The 18701-nt window shown below is 36.3% G+C and overlaps 1 protein-coding gene across 2 annotated transcripts; it reads right to left on the bottom strand.

Annotated features, from left to right (window-relative positions):
• Positions 1 to 2633: 2633 nt before the first annotated feature.
• On the bottom strand, positions 2634 to 18399 carry nphp1 (nephronophthisis 1). 2 transcript variants are annotated; one of them, XM_081394275.1, is made up of 20 exons: positions 18123 to 18399; positions 17966 to 18030; positions 17559 to 17619; positions 17361 to 17479; positions 16948 to 17197; positions 16751 to 16852; positions 15704 to 15786; positions 15468 to 15510; positions 13014 to 13098; positions 12732 to 12826; positions 11689 to 11817; positions 9533 to 9607; positions 8998 to 9108; positions 6789 to 6871; positions 6613 to 6689; positions 6441 to 6543; positions 5440 to 5552; positions 5152 to 5225; positions 4577 to 4621; positions 2634 to 4460 (listed from the first exon to the last, which is right to left on the bottom strand). In XM_081394275.1, exons 1-20 carry the CDS (start codon positions 18186 to 18188, stop codon positions 4212 to 4214), a joined length of 2028 nt encoding a protein of 675 aa, XP_081250401.1. In that variant the 5' UTR covers positions 18189 to 18399; the 3' UTR covers positions 2634 to 4211. The 2 variants fall into 2 exon arrangements, with proteins under 2 accessions (XP_081250401.1, XP_081250402.1); XM_081394276.1 differs by having other exon boundaries at positions 15704 to 15777; positions 18123 to 18382.
• Positions 18400 to 18701: the final 302 nt, after the last annotated feature.

An 18701-nucleotide genomic window follows, 5' to 3' on the forward strand; every position in this document is an offset into this window, starting at 1 on the left:
TGAGGTTGCACCGGTAGATACATCATGGGCTGTCACCAGCAAACATCATTGTCGTGTTAAGACAGATGCCTCAGACACTGGTTCCCCATAGTGGGAACCATAGTGTCCAGACACTGGTTCCCCATAGTGTCTTTTTAGACACAGTGCGAGTTCCCATTTAAAAGGGAACTAAGCAGCAGCTTATTTATTCAAATGAAAAACCATCAGATGTGAGCTGTCACAGGAAATTCTGGGAATGTCAGTTTATGGCTTTTCGCTGTAATTTATAAGATGATTTGTTCTTTTTTTTACTTATGAAAACGGTATATTTAACAGTATTTTACTGTAAAATTAATTAAATGTCCTGTTAGGTTTATTACAGTTTTTCCCATAAGATTGGTTAAAAGAACTTACTATTAACCAATTAACAGGTTTTTACTAAAGCATTTTAATCTTCTACGGTTAAAACTATGTTGATTTTATGCAACTATTAATGAAATTCCAAAAGATTGTTTAATGCACTTTAACTAGCAAGTTATCTAGATATCCACACAGGCAGAATTGTATACTACATTGATGCTCAGAGGGAAAACATGTTTGGAGCACCATGCATTTGAGTGAGCCCTTGAGCGAGTAAAAAAAAAAAAAAAAAAAAGAGCAAATAAAGAGATTAAAATGAACTCCCTTCAGGGCCCTCTGTTTCAAATAGAAAATATTTACTATGCGGAAACAATTCAGGTGAATGTTTAACCTTCAGATCCAGAGAGCTCAGTCAACACAAGAGCAGCATGCCTGTGTGTGTGTGTGTGTGCACATGGTAAATGTGTTTCACTGATAAAATGTTAGGTTTCACTATAGCTTTTGCAATCCCAGACTTATAGAGATACACATCAGCTGGCTCAAGAGAGAGATGTCTGCAAACACGCACACACTTACAAACACTCTCTCTCTTTCCTCAGGGTGAGAGGCTGTGTGTCGGACAGACTGGACAGAAACTTGTCTGAGTGGCTGGCGGATCTTGTGTCTGATGAAGACACACATACACACCTGGTTGCTCATGGGAACACTTGTAGCGTTGCACAGCTCCAAACAATACTTGTTTGTTTCTCTTCTGATCTGGTTACCTAAGGTAACAATGACATGAAATTTTTATGAACGATAATGGTTTTCTATTGCTTCCTGTGGTAGCCATGGTTCACCATCACTTTTGTGTAAATATTAATATATAATATAAATCTGTTGTGAGATAAAAATGTAAAATTAGTTATAAAGTCACAATGTGAGTATTAAAGTCCCAAATACAAGATATAACGAGAAATACAGTTGCTGTAAGAATTTTTTGTTGCTGTAGAAAAATGGATAATGTCCTGGCTCAAAATTAACTGTACGTTTACATTTAATTTGACATATCCTTCAACCCTAAAACAGAACACGCATATTCAAAATATGGGTGACGTATGAAAAATCAAATGCAGAAAATGCCTTACGATTTAAACTGTAAATTGGGCCGTATTTTTAAGGACTTTTCATAGAGCATAATCACATTGTTTTAATTCTTGTAATTGTGACTATAAGTCCTACAAAGTCCTTTTACTATTTTTTACTCTGATGTTGAAATAGGCTTCTATATTAAAAAGTAGCATAAAATAATAATAATAATAAAGGGTTTAATGCATTATTTATGCTAAATAAAAATGACCAGTCCTAGGAAACAATACAGGTGCACAAAAGCCTAATATTTCACAAAATGAAACATAGATAACACGTTCGTTTAGTGAACGATTCAGTGCTAAGCATGAATGACCTACGAACCTTGTGACCTTGAGCATTTCTCCATGGGAATTGTGCCTGCAAATAGTACACCGTAATGTATATATTGCTAAAAGTGGAGTAATTTTGCATGTCTCTTGTTCAGGGTTTGGGGATATTAACTATAACAGATCAAATGCGATTTTGGGGCCACAGCCACTTTTTGTTAAAGTTAAAAAAGTTCATTTTGACTTCAGCTAAAGTGACTATCAACACACAAACACATATTCACAGATACAGACAGTATTCTCTTTAGTTTGATTTAGGATTAGAATAATTATCTCCAGCATCTATCATCTCAGTCCAGACAGTGTGTGTGTGTGTGTGTGTGTGTGTGTGTGTGTTGACTTTGGGCTCTAATGCTTTTCTATCACCACAGCAGCAGGTCACCCGGGCGTGTCATCTTACTAACTCGGGTTTCATGAGCAGTGGTGAAATGTGAACGCTCTGGAATCCCTCCCCTTCAGACAGTCCTGAGACACACCCGCACACACATAAACACTCAATCTTCCCCAACAATGTACTGATGAAATTAATCAACTTATTAAAGGCTTTTCTGTTCATGTTGTCTTACAAATTGAGGATGGAAGAATTATTTTAACTTCTGCCTTTACAGGTAATTTCCTCATGATCGGAATAAGCGCTGAACTATTAGTAAAGAAACTATGCTAATGGAGAGGGTGGAATTCTAACTGGTTAATATTAAAAGATGGAATGTGGTCAGACTAGTCTCTATTATTTCTCTATAAACACTGGGAGTGTGGAGACAGAAACCAACTGGGAAAAATACATTCCTGGTCACACTTTTTTTCAGCACACATAGACAGACTGTTACAGCATAATTAATTATGTAATGTAATATTTAATTATGTACATAACTTTTTACATTCAAGATTATGCATGAAATATTGTGAAAATATAACAGATAAGTGTTCATTTTTGTCCTGGAATGTCAGAACCAGAATGTCAGAGAAAAAGAAGATATTGTGAAGAATGTTTCAACTTTGTTTTAGATGTTGGACAAAAAAACAGTAAGTCATACAGGTTTAGAATGACTTGATGGTGAGTAAATTACAGCATTTTCATTTTTTGGGTGAACTATTACTTAAGGCGCAAATAGTGGATTCTGACGTTAACAATGTTGCTAAGCGAACAGCACACATAAATTGGGTCAATTTATCACATGTTGGATACTTTGAACTATTTAATCTATTTTGCATCTATTTATACTTACAACTAAGTTCATCTATTTTGAAAGATTTTCCACTGAACTTGTCGCAGTGCTTTCTGAGATTGCCTTCTTCAGGCAGAATCGTGTGATTCTGATGCCAAAAAAGCATCTTAAAGGTCAGCATAATTAAGTTATCTACCTTTTTGAACAGTCTTTGCATCAGAAGCATGCCTATGACACCTTAAAATGCTCCCTTTGTTAGCAGCACACTAGTTCTTGGAACAATTTACTGCAGAATCAAAGTCTCAAGGAGTAACTAACTAAAAGTAGTTAATGTAGCAAAAAGCTAATGTAGTTGAAATTTACATTAGCTAAAAAGCTCATTTTTCAGAAGCATATCTGATTCTTTAGCTGCTCTGATTAAAGCTATATCATGTTTAAAAAGATATTCGAAGAGCTTCAATGTAATCTGCCATTTTTGTTACTAGCTTGTAATATTAAACAGTAGCTTGCCTGTAGTTTAGCTACCAATTGTAAATTCTAAGTAGTTTGTAACTCATATTGATCAGTCTCTACTTGGATATTGGTTGCAGAACTATTTGTGACTACAGTGTACAGAACATATAATTGCTTATTACAGCACAGAAACATGTTACGTGTGAGCAGCAGCTGACTTATATAATACAGTATAAGAAGATTCAAATGTATCTGGCATGCATGACACCTCTTCCCATCAGTGATAATACGGTAATTTATTTCAGAACAATAAATGCTGATTCATGTCTCCATCTTTGTAAGCATATGACACCACACCTCGGGATGGCTGGGTGAGGCGGTGAGGCAGACACAGAGAGAATGGGTACTGTTTTCTAAGTGTGCAAGATGTTTTAAAGGAGTGGCATGTTTAAATAAGAGTCTTCTATTGAAGATGGAGGGGTGTGTACTTAAACCATGTAGTTATGCTTATGTGTGAGAAACAACAAGAAAAAAGAAAGAGGGAGGAGCTGTACTCAGGAGGTGTGGTACTTAAAATTAGGCCATTATTTAAGGTACAGAACACACACACACACACACAATGTTTGGCATGATTTCCCCATCAACAGAACTATGAATAAGCTTTCTGGCCAGAGAGTGAAAGATTAAATAGTTTAATTTATATTTTTAATACTTAAATACATTTTGAAAAGACATTTTTCTTTTGATATTGGACACTTATCTTTTGGAGGACCATGTGATAGGTCTGTCTCTAGAGTCAATGCTGGGCTCTGCTGATGAGGTCATAGGTGACCTGTGTGATGTCAAAGGCTTGATGTGAACATTGGGAGGACAGCATAGTTTCTACTGAGATTTTTTGGGAAGGGCTGTAGATGATACGAGCACGTTGAGACTCCACTTCCTCATCCGCCCAGCAGGGAGTGGGCATCTCCACAGAATACAACAATGGAAACACACTGCCCATATAAACGCTCACAAACATCTGCTTTAACACACTGATATCCCTCTGCAATACACAGAAACAGAAATACATTGTATGCAAACAGTATGAATAAACTTTTTATAATCCTAGTACTGTGGCAATTGTGTGACATTCTCACACAAAATCACATACACCTTTACCTTATCAGATCTTCTCAGGTTTCTCTCTGATTCGGCCCATGATTTCTGTAAAATCGGGTACAAGTTTAATACTTTTTATAACACCTACCCCATATTATACTCCCATGTACGTGATGATATAGTTTTGTCCCCAGAAGTCAATTTAATCTGAAAAAAATTCCCTTTGGTTCTCAACTGGAAAATCAAAAAACATTTTATATTTCATTTTATTTTTAATTATTATTAATAATTTAACATACTATTAATATGTTAATTACTTACTATTATTGTTTTTTAAATAACTTATATTTAATTCTTAAAAATTAAAATAATTATTATATTTAATGATTAATAATTAAATAACTTATATTTCATTCTTAATAATTAAAATAATTATTATATTTAATGATTAATAATTAATTAATTTAATAAGAGTATAATCTTTTAATCAATTCTAAACATGCAAAAAAAAAAGTTCTTTAAGGGTGGGGTTCAGGTTAGATTATAGTAACTATACAGAAACGAAAATAAAAGGTTTATGTTGAAATGAAAGTTTAGTAAATGCTAAGTAAACGTGTTTATGTAACCAGTCTCACCCTAAACGCATCCATCAGGTCTGGCTGATCTAGAACATCAGGAAAGGAGGATAGAACTGAGCTGCAGATCAGATCTGGGATGGAGAACACAGAACCAAATAATCTAAAGTTATTTACATTCACTTTTACATTCACATTTTCATTTCCATGTGTGTTTTACATTTGCTTTCATGCCAGACCCTTTCCTACCAAAGAAAACGCATATAGTGTTGTGATGTGACAGGAACCTTAGATACACATTAGATACACGTCAAGCACAAAGACAAAATATGTTTATGTGTGTGTTACCTGCATTACACATGGTGACTCTGTCAAGTAAAAGAGCATCAGCGAGTATTTGCCTGTATGTTGCCAGGAGGTGCACTGTGGACAGACTTCCTACAATAGTGTCTGGCAGCAGACTTATGAAAAAAAAAAAATTTAGGGAAACAAATATTTAGTTACAAGACCATAATTGCTTTTTCATGAATATTTATCAAAAAACAATGTGGAATCCTACAACTGGCAATAAAAATTAAAGTATACAAACGTTTTGGATCAGCACGATTAAAAGAAAATTAATTTAAAGTAATTATGCATTAAATGGTTTAAAAGTGATAGTACAGACATTTATAATGTTACAAAAGATTTTTGTAACAAAAGATTATGATTATGGTTTCCACAAAAACATTAAGAAGCACAACTGCTTTCAACATTGATGATAATAATAAATGGTTCTTGAGCAGCAAATCAGCATATTAGAAAGATTTCCGAAGAATCACGTGACACTGAAGACTGGAGTAATAATGCTGATGCTAGAGTAATAATTCAGCTAGGTCATCACTGGAATAAATTACATTTTTAAAATGTATTAAAATAGAAATGTATTAAATTTAATTTCACAACATTACTGTTTTACTGTATTTTTCAATAAAATAAATGCAGCCTTGGTGAGCATAAGATACTTATTTGTAAAACATTGAAAAAAAATTGGTCACACTTTAGATTAGGGTCCAATTCTCACTGTTAACTATTAACTATGACCTTTGCCTCAAACTCCTAATTACCGCTTATTAATAGTTAGTAAGGTAGCTGTTAAGTTTAGGTATTGGGTAGGATTAAATGACGTAGAACATGGTCATGCAGAAAAAGGCATTAATATGTGCTTTATGTGCTATAAACAGCCAATGTCCTAATGATATAATTGCTAGTAAGCAACTACTTAATAGTGACAAATTGACCCTAAACTAAAGTGTTACCAAAAACTCTTCTGAACATTAATGTATACACTGGTGTGAAGGCATTCTTACTTCAGAAGCACTCTGTTGCGTGTGTTTACTGATTTGAGCTTAACAACAAGCTTTGGCACCTTCCTGGACAGCAACATCTGCTGAAACACACCAGTGGGATAACCTGAGGAGAGAACAGAAGAGAATGGCTTGTATGTGAGAGAGTATGTGTATTTTTGTGAGAGAACGTTACCTCTTTTGGTAGATGTGGTATCCATATCGGTGTCTCTCTCAAATGGTGTGCCACCATGAATAGTAAGCTCTTGTGTCCTGCACACATGCATATACTAAAGTTTGTAAGCAATTATGTAAGGAAACAGTAGAACTAATGTGCATCAGTCAAATTGTAATAAGGGAATGTGTGCGTACCGTAAAGTAATGGGTGCTCCACTTTCATCAAACAGTTTAAGGAACGCCCAGCCACAGCTGAGGTCTCCTCTCTCCCCTGTGGACTGAAACAGAGCACATACACTTTTACACCTGCAGAACCATTGAGAAAAACAGAACTCTCTTGTCGCTCCAAACCTGTATGACTTACTTTCTTCTGTGGAACACACACACAAACGTCTCAGAGTTTTTGTCCATACAATGAAAGTCAATGGGCTCCCATGTTGTTTGGTTCCCAATGTTCTTCAAAATATCATCTTTTGTGTTCCGCAAAAGAAAGAAAGTCATTCAGGTTTGGCACAACATGATGGTGAGTAAATGGCAGAATTTTTAATTTTTGGATGAACTATCCCTTTAAAAAGGACCAATTATGCTTTTTACTTTTTCAACTTTTTTTAATGTATAATGTTGCTGTTTGCGCATGTAAAAGGTCTGCAAAGTTACAAAGCACAAAGTGCTCCACAAAAAAAGCTCCAAAGGGAGATTTTGTCTATATCAGTAAGCACTTTTTCTGAACTCCTTGATCAACCTCAATTGTAGTCTTGAGTTTTCTTCCAGTAACATACACATCACAATATCCCTCATTTAAAGCTACAATATCAAATTTTTTCGCAGCTAGGGGTCGCTAACCTCTTACAATAACAAAGGTGTAGATTGATGACGCAGTGATAAGCGGAATCATGGAACTATCTTGGCCAGGACACTCCTGTAAAAGAGATTTTAATCTCAGTGAGGTTCTCTCCTGGTTAAATAGAGGTTAAAAAAAAAAACCTTGGCGTCATGCTGATCTAATAATGTTTATGGATTTTTCATGACTATGGTATGAAGCAGGTCGCGATTGCTAATGAGACAGATCTCAGCACCACACGCGAGTCTCGCGTATATAAAGGAATGAGGACATTTAATTCTACCAAACTACCTGCAAGTGCTGAATTACTACTCACACAGGTCAGTTTATTTGATGAATTTAACTTGTGAGGTAACGCAGTGCTGTTTCACTTGGTCTAACGTTACACTATCATACTAAACAGCATTTGAGTGTGTTGAAAGTTATAATGTTATTCTATGTGTTAGTTAGTTGGCTATACGAGACTAGCAGTAAGCTAGATCAACATTAGAATAACATACTGATCATATTCTAACATTTCATCATGTTGAGCTATATAAAGCGGAAACCAGGGATAACACGGATATTACGTCATTGACAGGCGACAAGTGACAAGGGACGGGCACTATTTAAAATTGTGAATTTCTCTGAATTTACAAATTCTTGGAAACATTTAGAATAATCCAAGTACATAATTGAAAGAAATATATAGCACTGTGCAAGTGGTTTTTGGATATTTTGATACAAAATTTGTACATATTGTACCTTTAAATAATTCCTTCCAATGGCATACACAAAAAAAAAGGGACGAGGCCTGGCTGAGATGCACTGTGTTGAAACTCACTGTTGGCCCTGTCCCAAATGGCTCACTTCATATGCACTTTCGGTCATGTGGACTTACAATGGCTGCCGCGTGTATGTGTCCGTTAAGTCCGTGAGACAGTAGGGTGTCCCATTTGTCATTTTAGGTCTCAGAAGCCCCCTTTGCGGTTGATATGCACCCTCGATGCGCAATTCTACCGAGTCCGCGCTGAAGCAGGCTCCGCAGCAGACTTCTTCCCGACAGTCAAAGCGGCGTTACGTCACGAAAGTGCAGACTCGCAGGAAGACCGCAAGTGCTTAGGGTGCCGTTTGGGACAGGGCAGTTATGGTAAGGGACGTGACATTTCCAAAACACACTTGAAGCGGTTGACCAATCACAACATACAAGTCCAGCTGACCAATCAGAGCACATTGTGTTTTTGGAAGGAAGGGCTTCATAGAGACAGAAACTAAACAGAGCGTTATTCCCAGACAAACTGGGAAGAGGAAAAGGTGCTGCAACGAATGTAAAATGTGTGCAAAATGTAAAAAGCATGAAAACCTATTCCAGTAGACCCTGAAAATCTAAATCAACACTTTGTAAAAGGGTAAGGCCTCTTTAATAGAGATCATTGAGTGCGTTTATGTAAATATATGAGAGGGTAGGAGAAAACAGTTCTTTTGTCTTTCTGAGGTTAGATCAAGGTCATGTCCTCAGTGATCAGAGTTTGCCATATAATTGTTTAAATGATAAGATTTTTTTTGCAAGAAACTATTGCTTACATTTCTTATGTAGGTCACACCCAATTCAAACAGAATTCCAAGATCAGGAGATTCAGAGTCACAACGCAGGAAACAGTCTCCATCCAGTAGACAGGGAAGCATTCCAGTCATCTAAAATACACACATACATAAACATGTAAAAAATGAACATGAATTTCAGAATGTTTTAGTATTTGGTTTGCCCCTCTTGTGCCTGCTGCCTTCAAACTTGCATGAGGTTCACAAGTGTGTAAAACCTGATGATCATGTTCTCCAGCACCTGTGCTTCATTGGAAGCAAGAATATCTGACTGTCAGTACAAAGAGTCACATTATCATTATCAAATATTTACTTCATGCTTACTGACCTAGAAATAGTGCAAAACCTTAAATATGTATTGTTGATTTTAAATGATAACATTTATTTTTTTCGAAATGTCAATATTAAAACCTTGTTTATTTTCAAGTTTAAATAAGATTTCAAATCCCAGATTTTTAATGTGGCCTCAGAAGTTTGGACATGTGTTTGCATGTGTTTAAGTGTACTTTAGTCTTACCCGTGGAGAAAAACTCCATGTCTTTTGGCTCTTGAAGTTGTAAGTGGCTCTGACTGTGTGAATGTTACTCAAAACCTGATAGGGGAGAGGAGAGAGAGAGAGAGAGAGAGAGAGAGAGAGAGAGAGAGAGAGAGAGAGAGAGAGAGAGAGAGAGAGAGAGAGAGAGAGAGAGAGAGAAACAAACAAAGGCACCATGTACACAGCATGTCACACAACACCTGTTTACAATAAACATGGGGAAGACAAATGGGATATTTTAAGGTACCTTTCATGACACTCAAGGTAACATTACAAGCAAAAATAATACAAAAGTAAATAACAATAAACAATACAACACCACAGACGCAGGTTACATAAAGAACGCCATAACGACAAAAGGCCTGAATAAAAAGTCTTGAGATGAGATTTAAAAGTATGGAGACTATCACTATTGTGAATATCAAGGGAGAGAGAGTTCCATAAACAAGGGGCAGCATAACTTAAAGTTCTAGCTCCCATTGTGGTCAGGCGTATACGTGGTAAGTCAAAAGAAATTGAAAGTGAAGGTCTTAGAGAGCGCGAAAGGGGTGTAGATGTGAAGACCAGTAAGGTACGGAGGAGCAAGATTAAGAGCCTTGCATGCAAGAAGCATCATTTTAAAATCGATACGATACTTCACTGGAAGCCAGTGCAATTTCTGTAGAACTATAGAAATGTACTCCATAGAAGAAGTTCTAGAAAGAACCAGTTCTGAACCAGTTGAAGTTTCTAAAGGAATTTGGAAGGGAGACCAGTGAGAAGAGTACTTTACAGTAATCATTACATTTAGTAACCAGTGCATGAATAAGGATTGCAGTGCTATTCATTGTGAGAGAGGGACGGAGACTATTAATATTACATAGATGAAAGTATGCAGTACGTGTGATGTAATTAACATGAGCTTCAAAGGATAGAGTGCTATTGAGGATGGCACCCAGACTCTTATAACCTGCAGGGGAAAAGTTGTTTTTTTGAGTTTTCAATAGCCACAGAAAAGCAATCAGATTTTGTCAGAATAGATTTTGTGCCTACAAGGAGGACTTCAGTTTTATCACTATAAAGTTTTAGAAAATTAGCTGAAAGCCAGTCTTTAATTTCAGCCAAACAGCTGGACAGAGGAGGTGGAGGAAAGGAACTTGAAGGCTTAGAAAAAAAGATAGAGCTGGGTTTCATCAGTTTAGCCATGAAAATAGATACCATATTTCCAAAATATAAGTAAACAAGGAAGAAAAAAAAAAAAAAAAAAAAAAAAAAGAAAAGGACCCAAGACAGAACCATGAGGAATACCAATTGATTTTGACTTTAGATGATTTTAATTGGAAATTTTAAAGTTGAACGAACTGTGTATGGATACTTTAAATTCTTGACGATTAGTAATCAGATAGAATTCACATTCACAGAGAATTCATAGATTTGTGAAAGACAAATATTGTAGAGATTGTCAAGTTCACGCGCATTGGTTTAGTACCTATGATCACGCGCGTGAACTTGGCAATCGACTACTTTGGACTTCAACCGAAAACAGGATGTAAATACAGGTATTTGCGCTGGCTTAAATAACATCATTTTTATCCATTTCTTTCACATCTACTGCAGTCAGATTCACTCGTGTTCACTCAGAAGGAATCACTCACATTAGCTGTGCACTTGTAATGACACATCAAGGATGTTAAGAGGCTAAAAGCAGGTTTAAATATTGCCCCATTGAAGTCAACAGGGTGCAAATTTTAAAAATAGGATAACACGGTGTAGGCAACACCGATTTTTGTCGTTGTTCTCTGTATTGACAGCACTCCAAATTGACAAAGAAATTAGCTCAATGTTAAAATTGACCGGAGTTCTCCTTTAACACTCAAGACTCAAATATGCGATCTAGTATTTTACACTCATGCTTTTGGATTGCACCTGTTTTAATTCAGGCACCCAAGCCGTTAATACAATGGTTCTTTATTATTTGCCTTTTGTTACAAATGGTCCACCCTGATTACTGTTCCACATGAGTAACACATGATGTCAGAATCATTACTCAAGCTTTTCCTCAAACCATTAGTATGTAAATATCTCTCTTTTAAGGTCAAAATCATTTAAGGGTAATCATTTTGGTTGTAGATCAACCAGTATGTATGTGTGTGTGTTACCTGGGTTCCATTAAATGCACAGAGCCGAACGTGCCTGCTAAGCACCTGTAACCCAACCCCAGGGGCTGGGATCATTCTACAGCTCCACAGGGTCAGGATTAAACTCACTCTAGATGGGCGCCCGTGAACCTGGACAAACACACACTCACCTTATAAATGTATAATAATATTAATAATAATAATGCATTGAATTAATATAGCACTTTTCTCAACACTAAAAGAGCTTTATATATGGTCGGGAAGAATCTCCTCAACCATCCACTTGAATGCCCATCACTATATATTTATATATGCATATTTAAAAAAAACATTATAATGTATTTTTTTTCCTTCATATAATTAAATAAATATTTTAAGGCAAGACACCCCAGGTGAATAGGGTAAATAATTTAACTAACACATATCACCAAACTTCCCCAGTTGGTTGATTACATTAAGAATTGCAAACATTGTTGTGCTGAAATATTGTTTAAATATGCACATGAGGCAGTATCTAATTAAATATGCACTATTTTGCATACATTTCCAGAACAGAAATCAGAACATTGGATAATCAAGGTTCAAAATTCATGTTTCATTTTATTGTCATATCAGAGTTAATGGTTTTTACAGAGGGTATTTGTATATCTCATTTTATCACTCCATAAATCCGAAAATACTGTCAACAGCCAGAAAAATAAAATAAAAATCACCATGGTTTTAGGAATGAAATGTTGTATGAAATCAGGCAAATGATATATGAACAAATCTGTCTGTAAAAATCACCAGAACATAGATAGGAATAAAACTGTAAAGTTTGGTTTAAGTGCTAATGTTGTGGAGATTTCTGACTCAAAGCGCAATAAAATAAACACATAAAAGTGTATTATGGATGTATTATAAACACTTTATAAAGAGCAAAATAGCCCAAAAATCACAAAATTGGCCAGTGCATGAAAAAATTGTTTATGTGCCTGTAGTGTCTTGCCTTAAAGGAATGTACATATTTTGTTATACATAACATTTTTGTAAATGTAGCTAGTGTTTGCTTTGCAGATAAGTACCTTGCCTGTGTCTGGGTCCATATGGAGATCTTGAAAGGAGAGTTGTGATTGGCTAAGCTTGGGCTGAATGAAGTGACTTGCTCTGTAAGATGTCCCTGCTCAACACAAACACACATACAAACAGTACATGTATAATACAAGTATAATATACTACTATAAAATCTGAATTCTTACCAGATGTTATAATGTGGTATAAATCACACAAACTGCCTTCTGGTTAACTAAAAACTGTAAATGGCCTTCTATCTATAGGTTTTGCCAAATATAGAGATAGATAGTGACCTTCTTCTAGGTGTCTGGAGAGATTGGAGGGTCTGAAGCCTGGAGGGATGGCACCCATCGCTGCCAGCACATCAGTAGCATCTATCTGCAGACACAACATACAAGCACACTTCAGTTTGTGTCTGTTAATATATATAAAACGTGTGCATTAGTATTTAGATTATTAAAGGTGGTATAAAAACGGAGGTTGTGGGTTTTCTACCCTATTGTGACGTATATACATAATACAGGAAAATAAGTATTTGAACACCCTGCTATTTTGCAAGTTCTCCCACTTAGAAATCATGGAGGGGTCTGAAATTGTCATCGTAGGTGCATGTCCACTGTGAGAGACATAATCTAAAAAAAAAAAAAATCCAGAAATCACAATGTATGAATTTTTAACTATTTATTTGTATGATACAGCTGCAAATAAGTATTTGAACACCTGAGAAAATCAATGTTAATATTTGGTACAGTAGCCTTTGTTTGCAATTACAGAGGTCAAACGTTTCCTGTAGTTTTTCACCAGGTTTGCACACACTGAAGGAGGGATTTTGGCCCACTCCTCCACACAGATCTTCTCTAGATCAGTTAGGTTTCTGGGCTGTCGCTGAGAAACACGGAGTTTGAGCTCCCTCCAAAGATTCTCTATTGGGTTTAGGTCTGGAGACTGGCTAGGCCACGCCAGAACCTTGATATGCTTCTTACAGAGCCGCTCCTTGGTTATCCTGGCTGTGTGCTTCGGGTCATTAAGACCCAGCCTCGACCCATCTTCAATGCTCTAACTGAGGGAAGGAGGTTGTTCCCCAAAATCTCGCAACACATGGTCCCGGTCATCCTCTCCTTAATACAGTGCAGTCGCCCTGTCCCATGTGCAGAAAAACACCCCCAAAGCATGATGCTACCACCCCCATGCTTCACAGTATGGATGGTGTTCTTGGGATGGTACTCATCATTCTTCTTCCTCCAAACACTTTTAGTGGAATTATGACCAAAAAGTTTTATTTTGGTCTCATCTGACCACATGACTTTCTCCCATGACTCCTCTGGATCATCCAAATGGTCACTGGCAAACTTAAGACAGGCCTTGACATGTGCTGGTTTAAGCAGGGGAACCTTCCGTGCCATGCATGATTTCAAACCATGACGTCTTAGTGTATTACCAACAGTAACCTTGGAAACGGTGGTCCCAGCTCTTTTCAGGTCATTGACCAGCTCCTCCCGTGTAGTTCTGGGCTGATTTCTCACCTTTCTTAGGATCATTGAGACCCCACGAGGTGAGATCTTGCATGGAGCCTCAGTCCGAGGGAGATTGACAGTCATGTTTAGCTTCTTCCATTTTCTAATGATTGCTCCAACAGTGGACCTTTTTTCACCAAGCTGCTTGGCAATTTCTCCGTAGCCCTTTCCAGCCTTGTGGAGGTGTACAATTTTGTCTCTAGTGTCTTTGGACAGCTCTTTGGTCTTGGCCATGTTAGTAGTTGGATTCTTACTGATTGTATGGGGTGGACAGGTGTCTTTATGCAGCTAACGACCTCAAACAGGTGCATCTAATTTAGGATAATAAATGGAATGGAGGTGGACATTTTAAAGGCAGACTAACAGGTCTTTGAGGGTCAGAATTCTAGCTGATAGACAGGTGTTCAAATACTTATTTGCAGCTGTATCATAAAAATAAATAGTTAAAAAATCATATATTGTGATTTCTGGATTTTTTTTTTTAGATTATGTCTCTCACAGTGGACATGCACCTACGATGACAATTTCAGACCCCTCCATGATTTCCAAGTGGGAGAACTTGCAAAATAGCAGGGTGTTCAAATACTTATTTTCCTCACTGTATCTGAGTTAAACGGCTTCTTGAACAAGGAAAAATGTAGGACTTGATTTTTTTTTTTGTCCATTGGGAATTGATTGGATCGTTTGATCTCATGTGAATGACAGGTTGTCCCACCCACGTCAACAAAGAAGGGAAGAGATGGGGTAGGTATGTGTAAATACAATATATTTATGTATTTTTCATTCTTTCCTCTCTCTCCCCCCTTATCTCACTCTTTCTCTCTTCTTCTTCAAACACTCTGCTTTACATATATACTTCAGCACATACAAGATTGAGGTAAACATTCACAACACAACCTACACTTCACACATCTAAAACCTACTTTTTTGTTTGTTTATTAATTTGTTTGTTTTCAGGTTTATTTTGTATTTACGGTGCTGTCCTCCTATATTTTGTCTTATGTCCTGTCCAACAAATAAAAGAAAAAAGAAAAAGAGAAGAGATGTCGTTGTAAGAGGTAAAGTTATTTTGATTAAAGATTACGAAGGCAGTTCAAGGCACAATAATGAAAAAATTTTGTGCATAGATAGATTATTTATAAATAATACTGAAATATTCCATAAAAAAAATAAGATTAGTACATTTTGATTTCATTGTGAATTTAAGGATATAATTATCCAAATAGAATGTACCTCAGTAACAGCCTTCCGGACTGTGTTCCAATTGGATGTTTTGCTAGTTGGAAAAGAGACAGTTTTTAATCATTTTCTTTAATAAAGACTTTATTTTAACTTAAACTTGTGTTTAATTCATTTAAACTGGAATTAATTATGAACTATATTCAATGCACTTTAATAAAGAAAAAAAAACAATTTCAACAAATTGTGAAAACAATGCTGCTCTCTAGTGGAGAGAGAGGGGACATTACCTGGACTTTATGTCAGACTCCTCCTGTTCCTCCTCACTCTCCTCCTCATCTTCATTCTCTCTCTCACTCTCCTTCTGAGAAGACTGAAAGTTTAAATACATCTGCAGATGTAATTCATCCATGCTAATTATCTAAACACTGGTCTGGTTTCCTATGTGATTGCAAAAATATATATAGAAAAAGGTTATTTTGTATTTTTATAAAAGTGCACAACCTGCACCAATCCCTAACTGTTCTGAAACATGATTCAGACAACGTAAAAGTATAATATAAATGTTATATAAATACTTTAAATGCATAATGTGAACATCTCAATCAAATCGGTAATAAAACAGTATAAAAACCATACACTGACTGCAAGAAATCAGTGTTTACATGAAATCTGAAATGCAGTTTTTCCTCTAATATTGATTTCCACATTTACACTAAATAAACTGACAAAACGCTGATCTGAAAAGCAAAACTGATCAAATATGATACCTCATCAGGCTTTTGAAGAACGCTTAATTGTACATCTCTCAATCATTATCGCATTGCACTGATCATAAAATGATCATATAAATGCATGGATGATTTCATTTAAATACAATCTTACTAAGACATATTATTGGGAGATATATAGTTACAACTGATATTTATATGCATTTAATGGAAGAACTTATACAAATCTAATTGATTTACATTACAATCCATCAGAATTTAATCTTACCTTTTGGCCATACAAATGTCAGCAAATGTTTTGCTTCTGAATAAATTGTTTTTTTCCTCCTTGAGTATGAGCTCCACATTCTCCTGAATCATACTATATGAGTCATAAATGTCTAATGTATCAAATATGACTCCACAAAAAAACAGATTTAAAGATTTTCTTTTGTCTGTAAGTTCAGTAAACTGATCCTTTTCAAAATATTTGATTTTTCTGACAGGCTTTACAGGGTTAAACCATTTATGGCATTTCCCAACACTAAAAAACACAGTTTACGGCCACTGTTTATATGACCTTACACGCTATCAAACATACTCACTGAGTATCTGTGATATACAGACCTTGAGGAAGGTTTTAGGGACCAGGCCCTTCTGGCCATTTGAGTTCTGAGCCAGCCACCATCCATCCTTATTCTTAGAGAGAACTTTCAAAACCTCTCCTTTCTGACACAACACAAAAAAAGAAATTTCTCAATGCAAGAAAATAACTATTTAAGTGTAAGCATTTAATAACTAAAATAAGATGCATAGATGATTACCTGGATGCTGAGGTCCCCTTCCTCCTCTCCTGTAAATGCACTAAGAGCAACATAAGAAACAGTCTCCTGTCCTGTGGCAGGTTGACCGATATCTGTATCCTCTTCATCACTGTCAGCACCATCATCATCTTCATAATCATCATGCGCTTCTTCCTCTTCTGTATCTTCATCTTCAGAGCTCTCATCTTTTTCATCACTATTTTCCTCATCGCTCTTCTGTTCTGTCTGGGAAGAACTAGGTCCGGCTATCCTATGGCCAGGAAACAAAGACACCAGAACTGTTTGAAAAAAAAACTCCTTAAAATTAATTTTCTTTTCCAAAGCATAAAGGTATATCTAAAAATGGTTTGCGTAATAGAATGCAAAAAAAAAGGCTGTAAACTCTGTTAGAATTAATTTATGAGGCTACTTACTCATCCTGAGGTTGCAGCTGAAGAGCTAGAGACTGTAGACGCTCATGCAAGTCCAACAAACGCTTCTCCTCGTCCCTCTTACACTGGTCATAGTTCCCCACTGGAGCTGGCTCATCTGCCTACACACACACACTTATATACTTATACAATTCATGTAAGATGTATTGACAATACAAGTACACAGACATAAAGATTTACTTTAGATAATTTCTTCAGAGTCTTCGTCATTTCCTCCACCGCGCGCTTTAACTCTTTGCACCTGGAATGCAAACAACATTATAAATCACATTGGATATATGCAAAACAATATACAGGGTGGGCCATTTATATGGATACACCGTAATAACATGGGAATGGTTGGTGATATTAAAGTCCTGTTTGTGGCACATTAGTATATGTCATGGTCACCACCCATCTTGAGGAGTTTGCCCCCTCACATATATTAATGTGCCACAAACAGGACTTTAATATCACCAACCATTCCCATGTTATTACGGTGTATCCATATAAATGGCCCACCCTGTAGAACTCACTTAAGTTACTCATTATTCAACCTGGTTCATGTAACGTTAGTAGGCGTTCAAAAACAAAACAGTCTTCTGTACCTCTCAAAGGTCTCAGTCCAATCTGACGCATCTGGTTGAGCAGCCTGCTGTACCAAAGCATCCACCTAACGTTACAGGACAGAATAGAATAGAGATATAATGTAAAAATCTAATGCGCACCAGCAAACGAACAAACATTCGCTTCAATCAGTTCAACCTTTCTCTTGATGACATCCGTATCTCTTTGGACCGTCTGAAGTGGTCCTCTCTTTTTCGGAGGCATCTTCTATTCGTCTTCAAAACAATACGACATCAGGTTTGACACAAACTGTATTTTAAATGCGAGATTTAAACAAACGTCCCACTCGTGCTCAGATTTACTGAAACAAAACGCAACGGCGACGCCATCACAGACGCTCCGGTTAAGTTGCTAAGATACTTTACGTGACGTTGTTATTACCTCATCACTGTGCGCGCGAGAAGACGTCTGCATCTGTGAATTTTATTTTGAAACTTATTTTATCTGGTAAATTTCACATGACTTGTCTAAATCACGTGTAATGTTTTTATAACTAAGTCCTTTAAATATATGTAAGCAATAAGGTACGAGAGGCTGTGCTGTATAAGTCACGGCTGAAGGGCGTTGTTAGTTAGGCACGACGCAAAGCGGAATTTAGAGATTTATTTAAAAAAATAAATCGAAATGTAGTATTTGCTAAAAAGTTAAATTTAATTGAAGAGTAAGAGTTTTAAGTGCTGTCATTGATTTTTTTTTTTTTTCAAATCCTCGATTCAT

The sequence above is a fragment of the Scardinius erythrophthalmus genome (assembly GCF_964197995.2).
Source record: "Scardinius erythrophthalmus genome assembly, chromosome: 19".
In the NCBI taxonomy this organism is placed as follows: Eukaryota; Metazoa; Chordata; class Actinopteri; order Cypriniformes; family Leuciscidae; genus Scardinius; species Scardinius erythrophthalmus.

Bases quoted from the DNA above. Each gene is read 5' to 3' on its own strand.
- nphp1 (XM_081394275.1), bottom strand. From the start codon at position 18,188: ATGCCTCCGAAAAAGAGAGGACCACTTCAGACGGTCCAAAGAGATACG. The intron at 9,608-11,688 runs GTAACACACACA...CTCCCCTATCAG, and splicing joins GTGCATTTAATGGAACCCAG to GTTTTGAGTAACATTCACAC. The intron at 6,872-8,997 runs GTAAGCAATAGT...GCTCTGTTTCAG, and splicing joins GTGTGACCTACATAAGAAAT to TCCACAGGGGAGAGAGGAGA.